At 47.1% G+C, this 23,854-nt stretch overlaps 1 protein-coding gene across 10 annotated transcripts in view; it reads right to left on the reverse strand.

Annotated features, from left to right (window-relative positions):
• MGAT5 (alpha-1,6-mannosylglycoprotein 6-beta-N-acetylglucosaminyltransferase) overlaps nucleotides 1-23,854 on the reverse strand; it is a 330,719-nt gene that overhangs the window by 30,959 nt on the left and 275,906 nt on the right. For all 10 annotated transcript variants that reach the window (XM_032411587.1, XM_032411605.1, XM_032411545.1 and 7 more), the window contains 2 exons: nucleotides 16,737-16,886; nucleotides 6,888-7,034 (listed from right to left, as the gene is read on the reverse strand). In XM_032411587.1, coding sequence (XP_032267478.1) covers nucleotides 6,888-7,034; nucleotides 16,737-16,886 — 297 coding nt within the window. The remainder of the gene's footprint in view (nucleotides 1-6,887; nucleotides 7,035-16,736; nucleotides 16,887-23,854) is intronic.

Here is a 23,854-nt window from a genome sequence, read left to right on the forward strand (position 1 = left end):
TTCGGATTCAGCAAAGTTCTAAATTCGGAGGTTTTATTTTAAGAACAAAGGGTCCAAAGAAACCCAGGATGAAAGCTGGTGATTCTCTGTTCCTGAAGGGTCCTTCCTTTGATAGCTAAATTTACCACCCAAACTGGCTTCCACCTTTATGCTTGTATCCCTTTCAGGGAGTAATGGGAAGGGAGCTTTCTGGACATTCGTGAGAGCATTTTCAGTTCTCCCGAAGACTGGGGGTGCTGCCTTGAGCTGCGCCCGAACCTACGGCTGAGGACCGGGGGTTGCAGATGGCTCATGAGGCCCTAAAGTCCTGCACGAGGGGGGCTGTCCGCTCCCCATTCAGCTTCCACCTGCCCCGCAGGGCTTCCACATGGGGTCACAGGATCCAACTCTCTGGCACAGTTTTAATATACATTGAATTTCCCAGGAATGTAATTACCATGTAAATCAAGGGATGTTTGTACTGTGTTTTCTTTGGAACTTCACCCATAAGCTGTTAACCACTTTGGAAAAATCAGGGCAGCCGAGTCAACGTCACTCAGATGAGGCGAGTCTCCATTACAACATACCCAAATCAGTCTGTATTTGTAGCTCTCACATTAATGGCAATTGTATATGTATGTATACATATATATATGTATAGGCACTTTTTAACTTAGCTTCTCTTTTATAATATCACTTATAAGCAACCATAAGCCCTTACCAAATAAGGGCTAACCATATTCAGCGGAATGTTTTATTCTTCTTAAGTACAAACTTACTCATTGTAAGGAGGAATGAGACATGTTTTCTACTATAGTTCTTGGGTATGGCATAATATTCCTTGACTATATATATACTGAAATATGTATTTCCTTATTGCAAATTATTTTCCTTTATGTTAGAGCTAGGGAATCATTCTTTTTTTTGAAATTACATATGTAGGCAGGGTATATTATTTATGAATTTTATTTCAGGACAGAAAAGTAGATCTTACAATATACTTGTGGGGGAAATACAGGTGTTGGGTCTGGTAGGGTTGAGGCCGTTTCTTTAGAGGTGAAGCTGGTTCTCTTTTTCTTCAGACTCCAGTATACACAGAGGACGGGATGATTTAACTGGCCTCTCTCCATCTCACTCCTAGCCACCATTCTTCGTATCCTACCCTCACCAACTGTGTGCGCGCAATACTTAGGGCAGGAAACCCAGAGTTTAAGTTACTGGGCCTCAGCTCCCAGTTGTCATTGGTACCCTCTCTCGTGGAAATCATGATTCTCTCTCTCTCTCTTTTTTTGAAGAGTTATTTATTTGAGAGAGAGAGAGAAAGTGGGGGAGGGGCAGAGGGAGAGAGAGACTCTTAAGCAGACTGGCTGCTGAGCGTGGAGCCCGACATGGGGCTCGATCCCAGGACCCTGAGATCATGACCTGAGCTGAACTCAAGAGCCAGACGCTTAACTGACTGAGCCACCCAGACGCCCCTGGAAATCATGATTCTGAGGAGAAAATATCCTAGACTTTCCTCCTGCCTCCTCTGCCAGAATCACGCCCCTCGCTGGCCTGTTCAGTTCCCCATTCTTCTGACATGTACCCTCTTCTTTCGCTCAGCCACGTGGTCAGTGATAGAACCTACAGAGTGACCACAGCCCCTCATGGAGCTGGGGAAGAATCCTTTTCTCTTTCTTCTCCTCTCAGCACACATTTTAGATTCAACACGTATCAGTGAAGCCCCTGGCTGGCTCAGGCACTGTGCTGATGACCGGCATATGCATTATTTATCACGTTTCCTGTGTATCAATCAGGATTTTGAGATTTACAGGGGTTTACAATTCTGCAAGACCACACAGCCAGGAAGTAGCAGGGCAAATTCAAATTGAGGTCCTTCAACAACGCATTAGCTTTGGACGGAAAGGAGGATGACAATTTTATAGTACCTACAGGGTTCTTAAGACAAAGGCGAAAAGAAGCCCAAAGTAAACTCCAGTCTTTTAATCATGCTCCGAAAACTTGCCAAACTAAAAAAAAATCCCAGGATTGAATTTATGCCTGCAGTAGAGCTTTTCTGAAGATGAGCAAAATGTCACTCTGTTTTCACTTGGTGGCCTGGAGAACAAACTGATTAAATCTTCCAATGGAATCAGGGGGTAAATTAAAGTTGTCATCAATGTCACTATGCAGCCACTTACAAATTGGCAGTCTCTCCCCCCTCCCCTTTATAAGGTCCTTGCTTATTTGCAAGGTTGCTCTAAGCACTTGGAAAATACAGAACGCTGAGCCATTATCATTTTATTCATTTACATTTACTGAGGGTTACTTAATTTTAACGAGTAAGGCATTTTGTAATTCATTATTTCCCCTCTGAATGTTATGCTCCTCTCTGTTAATTTATTGAGAACCGTCTGATCTGAGCTACTTCACTGTATATCAATCAGCAAATTTACTGGAGTATAGTTTGTAAAAGTAATGAAAATCTTATTAAATATGAGACATTATTACAGAGCGGCTATTAAATTTCTAAGGAAAACATGAGTTCTCTTTATGGAAAAAAACCCTGAAGCCAGAGAATTTCTAACGGTTTACAAAATGTCCAAATAATGATTAAGAACCTACTAATGTGTTTCCCAATATAAAGATAAAAATCCAATTTATATCACATTGAAAGTATAACCTGAACTGACCACATTACTTAAGGCATATGGAACTTTTGCCCTCGAGTATACATCGTTGTTTTAAAAATTGGTCCAATGTAAAAGACAAAACTGTCATGTAGAAATTTAGACTTTTTGTCTCCAAGGCAAAGAAGGGACATATATGTAATTTATACAGATTGATTTATATGGATCAATTGTTGCTTAACTGGAAAAACGAGCAAGGGCACAAAAAATAGCTTTGTAATTATGTCCACTTGGGTTAAAATTTTTCCATTTGCAGAATAAAAAAAAGAATAATTGATTTCTAGGGATTTTTGACCCTTGGGCTTCTATAGGACTCTCCCAGTGAAAAGCGGTTTTGGTTAGGGGGATTTTGTGGCTTTTGTGGGCTGAAAGAGCAGAGTGGGTGGCCCACCTGGCCTTGAGGTCAAGTTCACTGGGTCCTCCCAAAGCTGGCTCCCAGCCTGCTCTCTGCACTGTCTCCCGCAGAGAAGGAGACAGACATCAGATGGAACCTGCCCTCCTGCATAAAGCAGAGTGACCTTCTCAGGATTTCCCTCCAACTCATCAACATTCATGCCTTTTAGGCTTGAACCCCACCCCCATCTCCTTCCTTCCCTTTACAGCACAGCTCCTCCACCATCCCCCTTTCAGTTAACCCACCACATTCTCCACCTGGCACAATTCCAGGCTGACACTCCCTCCTCAACTTCGCTATTTCTTTCTGTATCAAAACCTGAGCTCCTGGAAAACAGGAAATGGGTCTTGATAAGTTTCCCCAATGCTGCAGCTAGTACCCTGGGCCCTGTTGGGGACACAGCGCACATCTGTCAACTGACCTTCGGCATCCCAGCCCTCCTGTAGGAGCCCAGGACTGATGGAGTCATCCGTGTGAGGTCACTTTCAGAGCAACTGAGAGGACCCCACAGTGTCATTCTAACTAGAGTCCCATTTAAGCACAGGAAGAATCATCTGAGGGGATGGGAGGAACCAAGCACCCGGGAGGGGGGGCGGGTGGGGGCAGCTCTAATGCCTATTCTCTTCTTATGCCATGAAGAATGAAAGCCTCCACCACCTCACTGAGAAGCACATTACTAAGTGATGACAATGGACAGGAAATGATGAACATCCTTTCCTCAATAACTTAACACGGGCTGGTCTGATCTTGGTGACATTACAGCACTCACTGGGAAATGGATTGTGGATGAGTGTCCTCATTTTCTTTCTTTCTTTTTTTTTTTTTTCAGGAAAAAATAGTTGTAACAAAGTGTCATCAAAATCTTTAGAATTACTAATAACAAAAAGGTGCCGGTTGCCAATGTAGTCTAAGATACTTTTGACTGATCATTTCCCAAAGGCTCATATATAGAAACAGCAACGAGAAAAGACAGGTTTCTTAGCTCTTCACGTATTCAAAAAAATCACAATGGGGGGGGAACCCACCATTAGAACTGCCATAATAACTGTTGTAGGCAAGATCCGCCGACACATGGTAAAAATAAATGGGCAAAGGTTTGAAGAGAACCAGAACTATTTGCACAGTTTCGAAATATTTTTTCCAATATAGAGAAAAATCGTAACTTTATGGTGAAGAAACCCAGCAGGCACTACCTGAACCAGTAATTAGACTGAGATCATGGCGCCCCCCTCCCCGATATGACACACTGAGAAGGCCATACCACTTCTGTGACAGTCTTGCTAAAAATGCGTCATCTCAAACTAACCACTAGACAACATCCGTCAAATCCAAAGTGGGCAAGGGCCTACAAAAAGGCCAACTGGGACTCTTTCAACGTGTCAGGGTCGTGAAGGACAGTGAAGGACTGAAGAAGTGTCACAGACTGGAGGAGATTAAGGAGACACGGCAGGTAAATGCAATGTGGGGTCCTGGACTGGATCTCAGAACCGCAAAAGGATATTAGTGGGAAAAAAAATGGCCACGTCCAGTTAGACTGTAGTTTAGACAACACTGTGATATCAGGGCTCGTTTCTTAGTTTTGGTAATTGTACTGCAGCTTTGTAATGTGTTACCAGCAGAGGAAGCTGGACGAAGGTGTTAAACACAAGCTGTACTCTGTGCAACTCTTCCCTAAAACTATTTCAAAAGAAATAAAAAGTAAATTCCAACAACTCCACTTGTACATAGAATGAAAAGCAAGAACCCAAGCAGATACTTGTACACAAATGTTCACAGCAGCGTTATTCACAACAGAGAAAAAGTGGAAACAACCCAAGTGTTTGTTAACAGATGAAGAGATAAATAGAATGTGGTGTATTTACAGAACGAATATTATCCAGGCCTCTACAAGGAATGAGATTCTGACACATGCTATGAACTCTGACAACATTATGCTAAGTGCCACAAGCCAGTCATGAGAGGGTACTGTCTGATTTCACTTACATTAGGTACCTTCTAGAAAAGGTAAATTTAGAGAGAACATAGGGGAGAGGTTACTGGTGGCTGTGGGGAGGGGAGAATGGGGAGTTGGTGTTTAATGAACACAGTTTCTATTTTGAACGATGACTAAGTTCTGGAGGTGGGTGGTGGTTATGGTTGCACACGACTGGGAATATACTTAATACCAGTGAACCATACACTTAAAATGGTTAAAATGCTAAGTTTTAAATTATGTATATTTAATCACAATAGAAGTAAAAAAAAAAAAAAGAAACAAAATTACAAATAATTATTCCAATGTGGGCAGAAAAACTTCAGAGATTTCTTACACCTAACTTAAAATGTAGGGATGATTTATTGACCCAAATTTTCTACCCTAAACTCTACCCTAAAAGTTTCAAAGAAGTCAGGAGCATGGTAGAGCAGAGATTCCCAAACTGAGATGTTCTATTGCTGGGGAGCATCTCTTCAGATCATTCCAAAGAAGAAGCTGCTCGGTGCCAGGCTGAACACTCCTGCTCTGTGCGCTGGCCTCACCCAACACCTGGCACACAGGTGTGCATTAAGAATTGCTGAGGAACGACTTCCCCAAAAGCAATGACTCCCTATAAGGAAGCATTCAAATGTACTATATGAGCAGAAGGAAAAGCAAGCATGTGAGTCAACACACAAACAGTTACCCCTTGTCAGAGGTTGTGTGGGCCACAGATTGTCCTTTTTGAGGATTATCTATGGATCTCAATCCTCTTCCTCCACCTCCTTTGGCCCTTTCTCCAGTGGTCAGAAAAAAGCATTCTCAAAATAATAAGCTCCGTGAATTGGTAAGATCTTTGACTGATCAGTGAAAAATGATCACAGAAAATGCATTTCAGATTCTTTTGCGGGGAGGGGGTGATCAGTCGACCCAGAAAGGTTTAAAAGTAGAATTGAAAACCGTGTGCTTTAATCACAGCGCTGCTATACTGCAGCTACATCATGGGGGTCCACCGGGGTCGTCCCCCAGGGGAAGGCCCCGAATGACAGGGGCGCTACCAGGACTCCAGCTTGGAGAGGCTTCCTCCTTGGGAGCAGCCCACAGAGCCACAGAAATAAGAAGATCAATCTTATGGTTTCTTGCACACACCTGTTTCTGACTAGATACAGAAACACCAGCTTGATCACCCACATGCTCTAAATGACTTGTTGATTGCCCCAAATCGAATCCAACTGCCTTCAGTGGTGATTCATCACCTGCTGTGGATTTTTAAAGAGGATCTCTGACAGCAATTCAAATAAGGCTTCTGCCAACAGTTCGAGCAATGGCAGGATTAGTTCTCAGGATGGTGCCTGCGGACGGTGGCCGAAAATACCAGGCACGTGACTTCAGTTGCCCATCACCTGTCTTGTCTCTCAGGGTTGACAGCGAAGGACCCCACGACACACTCTCTATTCCCCACAGCCCATCGTGGAGAGCACATTCTTCAAAAATGCCTGTTAGCCAGTGGATTTCCTTATTCCATAAATTCTAGACATTCAAAAAGTCAGACCTCAGCCACTGAGAAGGCTGGAGAGGTCTGTGTGAATTAGGGTAGAGCTGAGGCAGAGTGAAAAGATGCCACACTTTGGAGAGGGGCAGAAGGGGATGCAAGTCTTGGCTGTGCCACCACATGGTTAGGACAGGGCATCAGCCATTCCTCCTGAGCCCCTGTGCAACCCGCTCCTTCCACCCAGCTATTTTAAATGACGCTGACGATACCTACTGTCCTTCAATGACGCTGACGATACCTACTATCCAAGGCTACGAAGTTCGAACGGGCTCCTAGCCTTCAGTAAGTAGCTAGTATTCACACTGTTAAAAGAAGAAGGATTCTTTTATAGAGGCTTACCTCTCTCAGAGTTGGCTTGCCAATGAAAAAGTCTGTGTTTTTGCTGCTTTTGGGTGGGCTGAACTTGGGATTCAGAAAAGCACATCCATTTGCAACGGCCTCCAGGGGAGCTGGGCCCTCATAAGGGAACCCGAGTCCAACAAACAACTGTAAGACAGAAAAGCACACCATATATAAACACATCAATCAGGACTGGCGTCCCTGGCTCACAGGGGGCTATTCTGTGCTTCATTCCCATGTGGAAGCCTCAGACACTCTGGAAGGTTCCCAGACCCTGGGGGGGTGGGGTGAAGAGAAAGCAGCTCACATCAGGAGCTGAGAAACAGGATCGGGGACCTTTACAGGCCCAGGAAGCTGCTCAGCTCATTATGTTCTCCTCTGCAAAAAAAAAAAAAAAAAGTACAGAAATGAGCGTGGGGAGTGGGGGAGAGGTGAGCAGTTGAAGGGGTAGGGAGGCGGGGGTATTAAAAGAATAAAAAACAACAACAAAAACCAAGACCCAACAATAATCTTTCTGTAACTCACCAGGAGACATGACTGGAGAAACACTTGCTTAACTAAACAGAAGGTTTCTTCATTGAACCAAAGGAACAACAGGCCCTTTCAGGGATGCTGGGCGGGGGGGGGGGGGGGGGGGGGACAGAAAGGTCACTTGGTGGTTTGATTACAGTTCAAATGGAGCTGCTTTAAAATGATGGTAGTTCAGTAAACACAGGTTTTCATAATGGGGTTTTCACTGGGGGACACCAACAACTTTGTTTTTATCTCCCCCTCAGCGGAGGGGAGAGGGTGCTGAGTGGCTCCACCAGCCAGGCGGCTTCCCTCCTCGGCAAGTACACCATGCGTGTTCCCCACGGCAGACAATAGATGGCAGCCAAAACACACTCTCCAAGTCCTCCTGCAAACCCGAGCTCCAGAGCTGCTGGGACAAAGGGGCCTTGCTGCAGCTCACTGGCAATCATTCCTGGGTCCGAAACCGAAACAGCATCTCAGGGAAATGCCTCAGTACAGCTCTTCCCCTCGGGACCCTTCACGGTGCTGGAGGGCTGGAAGCCATCGATGGCAGGGTCCAAGTCTGGCCTTGGGGAGGTGTGAGATCTCCCTACCACACCAAGGAGCCAAGGCTGAGATCACTCAGCCTCGGGAGACACATCCATCACCAAAGGATAACGGGGCCCCACGGCACCGTTCCCTTCTGCCATCACGCTGAGGAACACCCACGCAGCCAGGCCCCGAGAGTGAAGGATATTGGCGAAGTGGATACACGGCAGGCCTGATTCTCCTTTCACGGGGCCCTTTCCCCAGCGATTCCGTCTTTGCGGCTGCTTAAATGGAATTGCTTACTTAGAATGGTTCCATGTGGAGAGACCTGAGTCCCAGCCGCTGGGTTCCCTGGGCACCACTGAGAGATGCAGGAAGTTTGTGCTGGGCACTCAGTTTCGGGACTGAACACTGACCATGGCCCATGCTGGACATACTGTAGCCCCCACAGGGATTTTTCTGGGACAAGAAACAAAAACCCCAGGTTTTTGAACTGTATATTCTTTTGCACAAAACAGGGCACTTAACCTTTGCTTGTTTCAGAGGAATAACCGTTCATTTCCTGTAAACTTTGGGATGACCAAATACACTGCCAGGGACATCCACTGGAGGAGCTGAGGAGAGCAGCTATGGGCCAGCAGAGCTCCCACTGCCAGCCGGGGGCACCATCCCTTGGGCAGAACCACTGGAGACATGGGTGAGGAATACCATGTGAGTAGGAGCCTGGAAGATGTAGAATAAAGGGGCATCTCCACCACCACTTGGAGGCCCTGTTTCTGGATTTTACTGTTATTTTTTAAAGATTTTATTTACTTATTTATTTGAGAGAGAGAGAGGGAGAAGGAGGGACTGGGAGAGAGAGAGAGAGAATGCATGGGAGGACAGCAGAGGGAGAGAGAGAATCTCAAGCAGACTCCCAGCTGAGCTTGGTGCCCAATGTCATGACCTGAGCCAAAATCAAGAGTTGGACTCTTGAGGTGCCTGGGTGGCTCAGATGGTTAAGCATCTGCCTTCGGCTCACGTCACGATCCCAGGGTCCTGGGATCTAGCCCCGCGTCCGACTCCTGGCTCAGCAGGGAGCCTGCTTCTCCCTCTCCCTCTGCCTCTCCCCCTGCTCATGCTCTATCTCTGTCTCAAATGAATAAATAAAATCTTAAAAAAAAAAAAAAAAAGAGTTGGACTCTTAACCGAATGAGCCACCCAGGTGCTCCTGGATCTTACTCTTCTTAAGTAGCTGACAGGAATGAGATGATCAGAGAGAACCTAAGTGTATAGTGTGTGGCCTCAGCATGCGGCTCAGGGGTGGGGGTGGGGGAGGATGCCTGACGGCAGCAGAAGAAATGGAAGGCAAGAGTGGGAAGGACTCATCCCAAGACATCACAGCTTGATTAAATATGAAGAATCCAGGGTTACCATCCTTCAGGCTTTTGAGCTCTGTGATCCGCCCTCCCTATCAGATTTTTGGGAGGATATGCAGGCTCTCCAGGGGAAAGATGACCTCTCTCAGGTTGCAGGAAAGCATAGGGCTTCCAGATCCTTTTGACTCTGAGAAGAAAGGTGCTGGAAGATGCAGATGGGGGGCTCTGTGGGTTTAACCAGAGACCTGGAGCCCACAATGTGTCCTGACCTCTGAAAATCAGGGCCTGCCATGAAGTGCTGATACCTTCATCAAACTTAAATTGCCAAGAACTTTGGAGAAAATGTAGGATGCACAATGATTATTTAAACAGAAAATCTTGGAAAAAAATTTAATTAGCTCCTTTAGACCAACCAATCTAAACCCATTAATTAAAAGGATTTGGGGCTGTTGCTTAATGGACTTGAATGTGACCTAGGTTTAATTATATCTGAATAACAATTTGCACCATCTCGGCTGCCCTGGGCATCGAAACATCTCAGTACACAGAAAGTAAACATTTCGGGCTAACTCTCCAAAGCCTCACAATTTGAGAATGAAGCTTAAGCAAATACCATACAATTTCTTGGCAATGAGTTTTCTTGTCACACTAATTAGTATTGCAGGAAATGCACAACTCAGAAACACAAAATAACAGTTCTTTGTCATTTCTGTCAATAAGCAATTTTTTCTTGCTTCCTGTGTACTCAATACCTGTGACATTATAATGGAGCAGACAGATTAAGGTCAAATAGCACTCTTGAGGTTTGAATCACAAAAAGGGTAGGCAGAGAGAGCTCCTCACCAGCAAAGGGTAGCCCTTAAACTCCTGCGTCCCATGGCCTTGGCACACATGGGTGCCTTAACCATACTAAACTTCCTTCCCCCCAAGTCCCCAGCTTCCCCAGCACTGTGCTACTTACAGATATCCTCAGCATGGAGGCAAGAGACACATCACAAGAATTCATTCAAGCAGAGCTTCACTTTTCGAGAGGAAACTGGGCATATTTTATTTATACTGCATCTGGCCTTCAGAAGCCCTGAATCCAGATGACGGAACATTATCATGGCTGCAACTCCTTCCCATCAATAAGCATTTCTAAACCCAGGGATTACATGCTCTACAATTAAATTTCTGAACTAATACTAAGCAAGAGAAAACGGATGAAGCACCAGAGATTTTATTCACGGCACAGGATTGGGACATTCCTACATGTCCACAAACGGCTCAGTAAAACCACTCGGAGTCTTACCCTGTGTGAAAGGGAGAAACAGAATTGTTCTAAACCCCTAACTGGAGCAGTTAACAAGGAATCCTTTCAACATGGATCAAAGTGGTTCTTAGGAAGACTCCACATGAATTTGGTCAGTTTCCAGTCACTCTTGATGGGGAACATGAAGATAATCCAAAATAGAAGACACGCACACCACGTAAGCTTTTCTGACTAGCGTGACCTAGCTAAACTGGTGGAGCGGCTCAGGAGGGAGTCTGAACAATGAATCAATCTTAGCTTATCCAATAAATTGAATACTGGCACAAAGTGATCAGGACAATGTGGGAACTGACAGCACAGGGTCTAAACTCAGGCCGACCAAAGTTCAAACCCTGACAGCCTCACTTCCTAGTTCTCTAACTGTGGGAAACTGTTACATGCCTCTTCCTATGGATTAGCTGAGGTCCATTATAACGTATTCTCTCCAGCTACGGGACCTCAGTCAAGGTTACATAAGCTCTCTAAACTGTCTTGTCATATGTAAAAATGGTGCAAATGATAGTGCTTTATTTCATGAGGTTGCTGAGAGGATTAAATGAGATATTTCACGGAAACGATGTATTCCAAGGTTTGGCACTGAAGTAAATGTTCACTGAACAGGAGTCGGAATCCTGATTCAACTTCATGCAGCTGCACACACACATGACCTTGTACTGTTTAGCTAGAGCTTAGGTGTGCCTGAGTTGTGGTTGTGCGGTTTACAAGATGCCTGGCACCTGCATGTGTATTTACGAGTTCTCACTATTCCATAAAGTACCTGGACTGAAATAAGGGGAGGGACATCCATCAGAAGAGTGAGAAGACATGGGTTATGGTGGCTGCCTCGTGGAAAGGCCAGTCCCATGAGCCATGTACTATTGCTAACCTTGTTTCTTCTTCATATAATGACTGGGAATCCCCCTATTTTTGGTAATATAACTTTAAAAAGAATCTTTATAGCTTTAAACAGAATCCATATGGTAGCCGAGTATGGAGGAAATGTATTCTCCTGAGAGGTGATGCTTTCATGTAGCCTAAAGGGTCTCTCTCTGGACGCGTGTCTGCCCTTCTGCACTCGATGCTTGAAGGAAGAGAATAGTGGCCAAAATCTCTCCCATTCAGGTTTGGCTATTCCCTCTCATGGGCTGCCCATGTCCCTAACCTAAACTACAAGAAGATTCTCTTGTAAAGAGCTAGAAGGTTTAAAGGAGACAAGACAATGATATACGCCAAGTATGTTTAAGTGCCCAAAGGTTGTCAGAATTGGCTGCTATGTCAAAGGCTATTTCCTAGAGACCAGCTCACTGGGTAGGCAGCCAGACTATCCTTGGTACCCAAGTGGTCTTTCATAAACAAAACCCAACACAACACAAACAACAATACCAAGACCAAAAGTTCACCCGCTTCGGTCATTTGGAAATAGCAGTTCAAAATCCCATGCACTGCAATTTGCATTATAAATGCATTAACTTGGAGATGGGCGGTGGCTAAGAGAAATCTCTGGATAAGTTTCTAATAGTAGATGCCGACCATCTTCAGCTGCCCAGCACGAACTGTTTACTGTTTACAAGGTGTGAGGCAGCACAACAGGCCTATTCACCGTCGCATTAAGCATGGGCTCTCATGGTACTGAGGCCAGAGGGTTCTTGTGACAAGAGAGAACTCAAGGAGAGGGCACAGATAGGGTTAGAGAAAATGGCTAGTACTACTAGAGTAAATCTCCGTGACCGTGTGCACCACGGTGACACGGATGCACCACGTTACAATTCGGCTGATAATCGGCTCCCGTCCTCCAGAGCAACCTCCTGCTCTTACTTAAGGGACATCACAAATCACAGTGCAGTGTTTTGCAAGACTAAATGGTTGACCCTGCTTACAGCATCACAGAAGTTGTACATTGGTGTCCCTCTTTCTTCTTACTACCACTTCTACCTGTGCACTTTTCACATTGCGGTAAGTCCCCAGTTTACCTGTTTGTCTCCTCTACCACATCTGTGTAAACACTGGTGGGCAAAACTGCCTTAGTCATCCTTGTAGCAAAAATGCCTGGAGTAAGGCCTGGAATGTATTTGGTAGTGAATACACATTTGTCAGAAAAATGAGCAAAAGAATAAATACTAATAGATGAGATCTTTCCAGCAATCAAATGTCTCTGTGAGGATGAGGAGATGCTGAACGTTTTTGTGTGTGTTTGAGTGTGTGGATGTGCTTTTGTTCCTGAAGCCAGAGAAGATACTGAATGACCTCGCTATCCACTGCATTCTACACACGTATGTGGGAGGGCAAGAGGGAGAGAGGAGTACGTGTGTACCTAAATTTTCTTCCCATCTGGCTGGAATGGGAGTAATTTTAGGCATTGGCCACGAGGATGAAGCCTCCTTGACTATCTGAGGCTGCATATTTCTGTGTCTGAAATGGAAGATGGAAGATGGACTGCTCCATCAGTTAGTAAGCGCTGGGGCTCTCTCTCACAGGTCACACCTGTGTGATGTGTGGGCAATATGGTGGAGAGGCAGGCATGGGCTGTCAGAAGGACAGTGTCACCCGCTGTGGAAGCCTTGGCGATTTAGGTACGTGATTCATGAGCAAAGCAAGAAATGACTCTTACGGGCATGGTCCCAAGATTCCAGATGGCTAATGGATTTCATCCTCTTTCCTTCATTCTTTATAGAATTAACTGAAGGCCTTCTACAAGCCAGGCACTGTTCTAGGTATTGAAAACGTACCTGTAAACAGAATAGGCAAAGCCCCTCTCTCATCACGGAGCTGCATGAGAGTCTGGTTCCATGGGTGGTGGCCACCTCAAGCCCTGGATTTTTGAGAGATTGCTCAACCGCATCCAAGCTTGTGGGAAAAGTCATGGTTGATGGGGGATCAGACATGGGGATGGGATGGAACAGGGACAGTATATACCGTATATCCTCCAACCCTGCCCAGGCTGCTAGGTGAGTCCCACAGCCAAGCTGATGAGCTGACATGGTAGGGCAACAGGGCTGTCATGACCTGCCCGAGTGCTGGAGGGTGAACGGCCAGAGGTTGGAGTAGCGAAGGGGTACAGCAACAGCATGAACGGCAGCAGCTTTCCCCCCTTGTTTTCCACAGCCAGAATTTGCTCTCAACTTTTTACTGTAGAAAGGGAGGTACCTGTTCTGCCTCACTCCAAATGCTCCTCCAGTCTAGTGTAGGATGGGAATGCCCCTTCTATAAGGAGCTTCCGGTGCTAAGACTGGGGTGGGGGGTGGGGTGGGCAGGAAGAGGTTAAAATTAGGAAGAAGAAAGAAATCACATTAAAAGAGAGGAGGCCTTAACCCCCAAATAAAAACATGCCACCCAGTGAGTGCTTCAATGGTACTCTTGGAGTCTGCTGGACTGAAAGCCTTGTCTATGGTCCTCTGATAAAATAATTAATTCATCCAAATTTATATGCTTATTAGAAGAGTCTGTTAGATTCAACAACTTCCTGGCTCTTTTAGCCCCAATTTTAGTGTCACACCAAATTCCTCCATCTTCAGAGGCTCCCTGTGGCTGGAGCCAGCTAATGACACGTGGGCTCTTGTGGCCCGCCGGGGAGAAATGCTGCCGAGCACGGGGTTTCCTGGGCCTGGGTGCAGGGCTTTGAAGACGGCTCATAAAGAAAAACAATGAGTGAGGAGCTGATTAAGCATCAATCAGTTCCACCTGTCTCCCAACCTGAAGGAGCACCAGACTCGCTTCCCTCTCCAGTGAGTCTGACGAGTGTGCGGATCCCGTTCATTCTACTGATGTTTGCTTCTCCGTATCTCCAGTTCTCCACTTTCAACGTGGATTGGAATAAATCGCTTTTAAATTGCTCAGAGACACAGAGGAAGGTGTTAGAGGGAGAAAAGGTTATAAATGCAAAGCATGACTGTTCTTTAGTGTCATTATTTCAAAGCCCGGGATCCATTCATTTCTGTGCCTGCTGCTGTGTTCTGGGTATGAGGGGAGTCTGCAACACATGGCCTCATTTTCATCGTATTTGCCAACTATTTTAGCCATAATTCCACTTGGAGTGTTTTAATATATTCCAGTCAGATGAACAGGCAATCCAAAATGGGATCAGTGACATCCTGTGAAGGCACCAGTTTCTCAAGGATAAATATATGCCCCTCACACTCAAAATTCAGGCCGCAGTCCTCGGCTGTTTGGTGACCTCCCACACCACAGCTCGGACATCACGGGCCTCTTCTCTTTTCCTCCCCGGGACATCAGGGGCCTCAGCTTCGGCCTATTTCCCACTCTCTGACAGGGTAAGTGGATGGTAGGGGAAGTAAGGGTTCTTTTAAAATTTCCAAGGCTGAGTAAGACATTCACGAGGCTGGGTTAATAGGAGTGCGCGAGACAGTAATGACACGCTGTTGAAAACCAGCGCTGCCAAATGTAATTTTAAAGGAGCTTGAGCTTTTCCCACCATCTGATGTGGGGAAAAGTAAAATGAGGCAAATGGCAAAAAATAGCATTGCCACTAAAGGGCCCGGACATTCTAACGATTCTAAAATGTCATCCTGAGACAGAAAAAGAACGGGCAGCCGAGAGTACAAACTGGGGAACGAACACACTTCACTCCTGGGTTGTGTCACGAACAGTCATTGGACTACAGATGACCTTGCAAGGAAATGAGATCTTAATTAGTACAAACCAGATCTTCGGCCAAGGAGATAAATAATTTATCTAACTGTTTTATTCATGGCACCACCAAAATGACTTGGAGGTAGAAATGATCAAATGCATTCACATAAAGAGAAACTGAGGCAGAAAGGAGGTGCATATGCTGTTGGCTGGTGAGTGTCCATTAAGTGTTCTCCAGTTTGGGTGTTTACTCATGAGGATGGTGCCTTTAAGGGCCTAGCAGAGCTTTAATTTTGCAATCAATCAATCAATCAATAAATAAATCCATGAGTTAGGGTCGCCTGCCAGGCAAAGTGAGTGACTATGGGCCAGCTGAACGCTCTAGCCTACTTTCTCCTGATTACGATGAAGTTAACAACAGCACCTTCTCCACCTACCTCTTTGGGCTCTTGTGAGAACAAACAGGGCAGCGTGTGTGAATATGCTTTCCCAAATCCAAGTGTCACACAATGATGAGAAATCGCTCTTAAGCCACAGAGCCTCTCACCCACTCAGCCTTCCCCCTACCTTACGAACGAAAGCCCCGCCAGCCAGCCAGGGCCCAGAACTGAGATAGTCACTGTTGATAACAAGCTGCCCTGTGCCTTAAGGAAGGGATCGCACTTGTTTTCTTCACTCTAACAGTCCTTGCACCATGTCTGGCTCTTCAAAGCCAAACTCGGATCCATTTGCAAGTCCCTAAGGTCACGTGGTACTTTCCCGGCAGAATTATAGGCAGTGGGGCAAAATGACGCTTTCATCACACCACTAAAATAGTTCTCCATCAGTGGCTCCCCCAGGTACCGACCCGATGGGGTCTGAGGTCCATCTATGCCTGCAACAGTCAGCTCCTCAGCCCCTCAGCGAAGGTTTCCTCCCACTCTTTCCCCGGCAACAGAGCAGCTGGGTGGCTTTGTGGCTCCCTCCGGAATGTGTCTTCTCTGCTTCCACCACGTGGCCCTCCCTCGTCTCTCCTGACGCCAGGCCCACCCTGCCCAGCGCCCATCTCCAAATCTTTCACAGTGCCTTCCCTGCTCCCTGAGCCCGAAGGGACTCTCCCTGCCCCTCCCCCCCCGCCCCATCTGAACTTCTTCAGGGTCCACTACCAACTTTTTGAATGAGGAGGCGTGAGGAAAAGCCAGTTGGGGGGCCGATTCCTTGAAGCCAGTGGGGAAGTGAGGGACTCAGGCACCCCAGGCAAGCTTGCTGTGACGGCCGCTGCTTGATCACGAGGTCTGACCCTCGAGACAGGGCCTTACCTTTCCTGGTTGCCACCGTATCCCCAGCCCCTCACTGGACGCCTGGCACAGCGTGGGTCCTTGGTAAGTAAGTTTTAAACCATCGCAACGTCCTTCCACGATTAACTTTAAAGCCACAGCTGATCTAGAAAGCCACTGCCCAGAAATGACCTAACGAGTTACTGCAGCATTGAAAACATAGCGCGAGAGATTCTGACCCCATTTGCAACACCAACAGAAACAGACTGTAAACCACACCACTGATGGATTTTTACAAAAATCACTAAAAACCTACCTTGGTTTCTCGGAGAAGAAACTGCAGGTCTCGTCCACTGAGGATACCGTGGTTTTTCACGTAACTGGGAATATTCTTCGTGCTGGAGCCGTAAACAGTCGCGTGTACTTCCATGTAGGTGTGAATAATGTCCAAATAGATTTTCTTATTCTAAAGAGGGAACACAAAGGGAAGGCATTTGTTTTTTTCTTTTCATTCTAGTAACAACCTGCCTCATAGCTGGAGGCCACAGAGACAGAGTTCTTAATATAGAGGTTGCAGGAATTTGGCATTCCAACCCATAATATTTCTTTCAAAAGTAATCTGACTGGATTTTGAGGGCAAACATAGTCATACTGCCGCTGTACAATTCTGCGAGAAGGAACATATTATGTAGCAATATATTACTGAATACCAATGATAGCTCAAGGCCAATTGCTTTAAAGTATTATCCCCACTTTGTAAATGAGCAGGGACCCAGCACTTTGCATTTGGCTCCTCTGCCTTATGGGGCAGGAAGTTTGGGGAAGGAAAGCCCAGAGAAGGCAGTCAATATTTATCTGGAGATGCTAAGCTGTCCCCGAGGAACGCAAACATCCCCAGCTCTTGCCAGTATTTCTAGTGATGATTAACGTATGTTGTCAGAACTGGATCCCACCTAGTTGGGATGAGGGGGAGACGAGAGTTTCCCACAATATACATTGATTGACTCGGCATCTGGCGAGATAATGAGCATATCCAGGTAGACAAAAAATGGAAAAAAGATTAAATGTAAACTTCAATGAACCCTGAACCATTCAAAAGTAGTTTCATTTTTATTAGAAGCAAAACAAAACCTCTTTTCTGTACTGAATTTCGAGGCACATTTTCTAAATCAAAACCACCTGTGAAGTGGAAGCGACTCATTTTCCCTTCCTCTTCACGTTTCCGTGTGACTAAGTAGCATAAGCTGGATTTTGTAGGTTGCTTTTTCTTTTCTTTTCTTTTTGAAATTTGAAAGATTCAAGTTCTGTAATGTTTTCCAGTTGTACAAAAGTGGGACAAGTTTTTTTTCCTCATTCCAAGCCCATTTTCACACACTCCAGGAAAATGTATTACTGGCCAGTTCTATGACTAGAGACCGCAAGGGATGTGGGGTGTGGCACCAGCAGCCACAGAGCTCAGAGAAGGGAAGGGGCTCTGCTGGGGGGAGGGCAGCAGCGCTTCCCAGCCTCCTCACAGTGTTCTGAGACGGGTTCAGGGCCTGCCCTCTGCCATGAGCTGCCCTGGTGGGGGATATTACAAACGGCTCTCCATTTTGTGGGAGGCATGTTTCAAATCACGTATCAGAAGTCTTCATGGCTGGAAAAACAGCCTCGTTCCCTTCTCTGTCTTATGCACCAAGATGATTTTGTTCAGAAGCAACCAAGTCCATGCCTGAACTCTAATGTATGCATTAAATGAAACACTTGGCCTGAAAGTTTAATTTCATGCCATGTTTGGTATGGCTGGAAGATGTTAAATTCATCACTTCAGAGATGTGTACCCTTGAATTAATGCAGAGGTGACTGGAAACAGTTTCTAAACCCTGACTTCCCATTCATAGCTTGAATCAAATTTAGGATCACCTCCGTGATATACATTAATTTGAGGGGTTCTAGGATATGGGTCTTGTGCCAGATGTACCTGGTGATTCCTGTCCCCACAAACCCCCTTCTCAGGGACTCCATCCCCACCCACAGCCCCCTGGTAGGGAGGGAGGGAATTCTGTAATCCCGGCCCCCTGCCACTGCTGACCAGCCCGGGGTGTGTCTGACCCGAAGGGGACCCATCTCTAGGCTGGCCAGGAGCCTGGGACGTGGCCAGGCTCCGGAGGGTGAGCTGAACCAATCAGACCCTCTCTCAGGAGCTCAGAATCCGGTACACAGAGAGATTCCTGCCAGATGGCCATGGGCTATAGACTAGAAAGGTCACTTTGTGTCGGGAGTCTGGGCCATTAGGAGCCAGACACAAGTTCTGAAGAAGGCAGCTGCCAGAGGTGGAAAGAGAGCCAGGTGAGAGTTGACAGGAGGAAAGGGGAAGACCGAGACAGACAGTTGGTGATCAGAGGGACCAGTGACTGAGACCAAGCATGACAGAGAGACAGGGCATGGGAGGGAGAGGAGGAGGAGGAAGGAAGATGGTGGGAGCCCATGAGGAAAGCAAGCACAGAGACACAGAAGAGCGGAAGCCTGGTCCCGGAGCTGCTTCTGGGTCCCACTCCATCCATAGCTGTCCCCTAGTCCCAATTTCCCAGATTTTTCTGGATCCTTCCAGCTATAATAACAGCAGCTGCCTTCCCCCATTCCACCCCACACTTTCGCTGGAGCTACTCTGGGTGGATTCCTATCATCCAAAAGGAGGCCTGTTGGGACATCTTGTTCGGCTTTGTTCAGGGACTGGGCAGGCATCTCCCCTTTGAGCAAAAAAGACAGGCTTCCCTATGAAAAGCCAGCTGCTAGCTGGTGAAGATGGACCAAAGGCCCTTGAATTAGGTCCGCAGTGAGGGACAAAGAACAGTGAATGACCCACACGGTTCCTGTCCTGGAGGAACTCACTTCAGGCAGACCTCAGATTAGGATTCCCAGACCCAATGCCCGGGGAGTGAACAATACATACAGGACACAACACACGTATCGCCATCAGTTCCAGAAAAGGTGGGGCCTCCTTGAAATATAGCAAGGTGGGGTGGGGGGAAGCTCAGGCAAATAAAAAGAAGCATATGCAGGGGCTAATAATAAAGTCTGCGAATTTATTAACATGAAGGCCTGGTCAAGTCTGAAAGGAGAAATTATCTTCAAAGAGGATTTATGTAATTTCATGAACGAGAAAATCAAACAGGTTATTAGAGGAGAACAAATGTTTCCAACGTAACTCTAAGCTTTGAAGCTGACCTGACAACTAGGTAATTCAGCCCAGGCCTCTTGTTACCACCTGTGCAGAGTGCTGCAGACATCGAGTGAGGGTGACTCACGCCACGGATCCCAGAGAAAGGTGCACTGGAGTCACCCACACGGAGCTGCCTCCCCACTCAAAGGTAATGTGCACTGGATACTACAGGAATCCAAAGAGCCAACTCCACCTCAGGACCATTGCCTGAATTTCAGGTTCAAATGTCCGGCTGCCTCCTGAACCTGTCTACCTTGCTGGGCTGCAGGCACTTCCAACTCAACAGGTCAAAAAGGGAATCCATCACCTTACGTTCCCAGACCAGCGTCACCCTGTGTGCTCCTCTCAGTGACTGACATTAATCTGCACCAGATTCATTAAGTTCCTGCACTAGAATCACCCTTGTCGTTCCACACATCAAAGTAGGCAAAAAGCCCTCTTGATTCTGCCTCCATAGTATCCAATAGGCCTTGATCCTAGCCCACCTTGATGGTGCCAGGATTAATACACCGGCATCTTAACACATCTTCCTATGGCTCAAAAAGGTGATGCACCTTGTCCAAGATTTCGACAAGTGAGCAGCAGCTTTGGGACTGCTGACCGCAGAACAATCTGTGTGGTTCAACATCACTTTTGAACCATGCAAAGCAATGCTATGCACATGGACATTTGCAGTTAAGTACAAAAATATGCATGGGGATGACAGACCCCACCTTCTGGATACAGATTACTGAGGGGGCAGGGAGGGCTTGGGGAGGTGGATGAGATTTAATGGTATTTGTAATATATAATTTCCCTGTTAAAAGTCGCAAAATATTAACATCTACATAGTTGGGTGGTGGGTGTTTGATATATTAATTAAAACAGAAAAATTTTAACTACATGCCATCAAGAACAAAGAGAACCTGGTCTGTAGGGCTTCAAAGCCGGCACCACCGGCACCTCACTGGAGGGCTCAGCTCCCGCCACAAAGAGAGGTTCAAGGGATCCTCTTCTCTCTTCGATGTACATTGCTATCTTTTGGGTTTAAGAAATAGGGTGCTGATGTTTCTTAAAGTAACCATGGCCCAGCCTGCCTTCCCCAACCCTTGGGTAGGACAAAAGTGGGGAGGGAGATGTGCAGGGATGGGGACGCTTTCCAGCATCTCCCTCCCTTCCTTTATTTTATTTTATTTTTTTTTAAAGATTTTATTTATTTACCTGAGAGAGAGAATGGGAGACAGAGAGCATGAGAGGGGGAGGATCAGAGGGAGAAGCAGACTCCCTGCTGAGCAGGGAGCCCGATGTGGGACTTGATCCAGGGACTCCAGGATCATGACCTGAGCCGAAGGCAGTTGCTCAACCAACTGAGCCACCCAGGCGCCCTCCTTTATTTTAGATATTCAGGCCCAGGGCGAAAGTGCTACCATGAACTGACTGTCTTGGATTTTGTTGATTCAAGAACTGGATTCAGATCACTCCCTAGAAAGCCTTCCCTGTCTGACCTAAGAGACCAAGGTCAAAGAAAATTATCTACTCCTCAAACCCTATCACCTACAAGTTAATGAGACGCAGTCAAAAGCGTCTTGCACTGACTATCAAACCCAGGCAGGCCACCGCCCCTTTCTGGGGGCTGAGAGATAAATGCCTCCAGTCCCAGCTGAGCAACTCGGGAGCCCCAGAATGCTGTTCAACAGCCTCTAGTTCAATTTAAACTCACATTAAAAACAACCAATCAAACTGATTAAAATTCAAATCTACCTAAACTCATTTGGAGGTGGGGGGAAGGGGAGATGAAAAGGCAAAGGAGAGAACATCCTGGGGCAAAGGAGGAATGTTTTCCGTGTGTCTGTGGATGCTGACAATTGTCGCTGGAGGCAGGTGCATTTTCAGAATTGGTCATAAGCTCTCCGGAGCTTGAATAGAGAGCTTTAGGAAAACAATTCAATCTAAAGCAATACCAGTGCGCTTCTACAGCAGCAGGAGAGGCAGAAAGCACAAGTGGAGAACCACGAGCCCTTTCCTTTCCCAGCCGGTGAATTAGGAGTAGAGGAATGTTCTTTGGCAAATGTCAGTATTCTGAGCTTTTGGTTGCACAGGGATCTTCTTGCCCGCATTATCCCTGCTCCCCACTGCAGACAACATACATCCTTTCTCCGGGACCCTACTCCCCTCATCCACCTGGCGCCTGTGACTTGTCAGTTTAAAATAAATAATTCTATAGCTCTGCCCAGAGTTTGTTGGTCCAGGGAAAGCACCTGGTGAGTGCTGAGCCCGTGGGCATCTTCCCTAGGAAGAACTGACGGGTGCGGAAGAGCCAGTCCCTCCCCAGAGTCCAAAGCTGCGCTGCCACATCCAGCGCGGGTCCCGTCACATGCAGGTCAAGCTCCAGAGAAAAACGAAGTCCTTGCTTAAAGAAGGCCAAATGCGAGACAGCACGTGTTCTGGTAGGGTCACGAACCACGGTTCTAGTCAGGTCTCAGGTGCATCCCAGCTCCTTCCCAGGTACCCAGAGTCAGGCGGTCCCTGCTGTGGCCGGAGCTAGGAAACCGGTGTTGTTACCATTTCAGCAGTAAGAGTCCTGACAAGTACACTGTGAGTGGATTTTTATTTTGACCATTATGGATTTTTTTAAAAGATTTTATTTATTTGAGAGAGAGAGGGCACTAGAAAGAGCAAGCAAGAGTTGGGGCAGAGGGAGAGGGAGAAGCAGGGTCCCCACCAAGCAGGGAGCCCAACACAGGACTCGATCCCAGGGCCCTGGGATCATGACCTGAGCCGAAGGCAGACGCTTAACCGACTGAGCCATCCAGGCGCCCCGACCATCATGGATTTTTAATCATTTTTAATGTAGTAGCCTCCACTTCCTCCCCTACAAATACAGAAATTGGTTTAATGCATGGTTTTATTAATATATGGTGATGAATCATATGCTTTAAGAAACACAAGTCCGTAGAGGATGCCTTGCTCCAAAACCACCCCAGAAACGCTTTACTAACTTCTACTGAGACGTAACTGCTTGAAAGCTTGGGTTGGACTGGTCCATTCTGCTGAACCAAGATCTTGTGAACCTTCCTCTACCCCAGCCTCCTCCATTCACTGCATCCACCTGTGTGAACTGCTGACAGTCTCTGAGCTCATGCCTTGTCCGAATGGTGACGCATCCTCCCGAGCCTTCTCAGACTCCTCTCGCTGCCTTGTGGATGCTCACGCCACCCAGGCTGCCCTGCACCGTCAGACCGGGAGGAAGCTACACCGGGAGGTGGGGGGCATCAGGGGGCCGCAACCCTGAAAAGCATCCCAGAAGTACAGGGGCACTAGTTCCCGGAGAGGTGGACCAGGGCCCCTGAGAAGCAGGACACAGGGGGGGCCAGGGAGAATAGAACTGCCCTCTTTCTCTCTCCCGCAGACTCCACCAAAGCCGTGTTCCTCCTTGCAAAGCTTCCAGGAGTGCCGAGTGCTCTGTGGCCAGGCCAATCGTCCGTGCCAGCACATCACCTTGTACTTCTCCTGGCCTCACTCCCCTCTTCCTGTGCCTTTGCAGCCCTGGGCTTGCACCTCCTTCCCCAGTAACGAGCAATACCCAAACCTACCTCAGGCCTTGCTTTCTAGAAGAGGCCCTGGGCTGAGACCCTGTTTTTAGGCCCTCACACCTTCAATCCACCATCCTCAGGGCTGGTTTCCAGAACTGAAGATTTCGGTCCCCCGTACAAAGTCTTCAAAGGCTCCTCGTGGCGGTGAGAGACCACCTCATTAGCTACGCACACAAGGCCCTCCACAAAACGGGCTTCTACAGGCTTTCCAGCTTCATCTCCTACCGTCGTCCTCCCTCCTCCTTTGTGTCAGGTCTACCTACATCCCCCTGCTTCTGCCTTGGCCTGAATCACCCTTTCCCTCCCCCTCCTTTTCTCTCCTGGACTGCTCCCCCTTCCTTCTCTGCAAGCTGGCAATCCCTGGGCTCACCCTGGTGAAGTGAGCTGCCACCTCCTCAGTGCAGCCCATATCGCTCAATTAATTAAACAAGGAGGCCATTAGACGGCGGTGGTTCTAATGCTGTGGTGGCCTACAGAAAGCGAAGCTGGCAAATGCCTCAAAGTTATACAATAAAAACGCTGGAGACGACCAGTCACCAACAGCCCACTAGGCGGTAAGGCGCAGCCAAGGCGATAACCTCCCTTCTTCGCTCTCGCACCTCCTCCAGGTCTTTGTGCCCCCATCCCCTCCTGTCAGGGGAGTGCTCCTAACCTCTCTGT

This window comes from Phoca vitulina, unplaced genomic scaffold (genome assembly GCF_004348235.1).
Source record: "Phoca vitulina isolate PV1807 unplaced genomic scaffold, GSC_HSeal_1.0 scaffold1, whole genome shotgun sequence".
Lineage (NCBI taxonomy): Eukaryota > Metazoa > Chordata > Mammalia > Carnivora > Phocidae > Phoca > Phoca vitulina.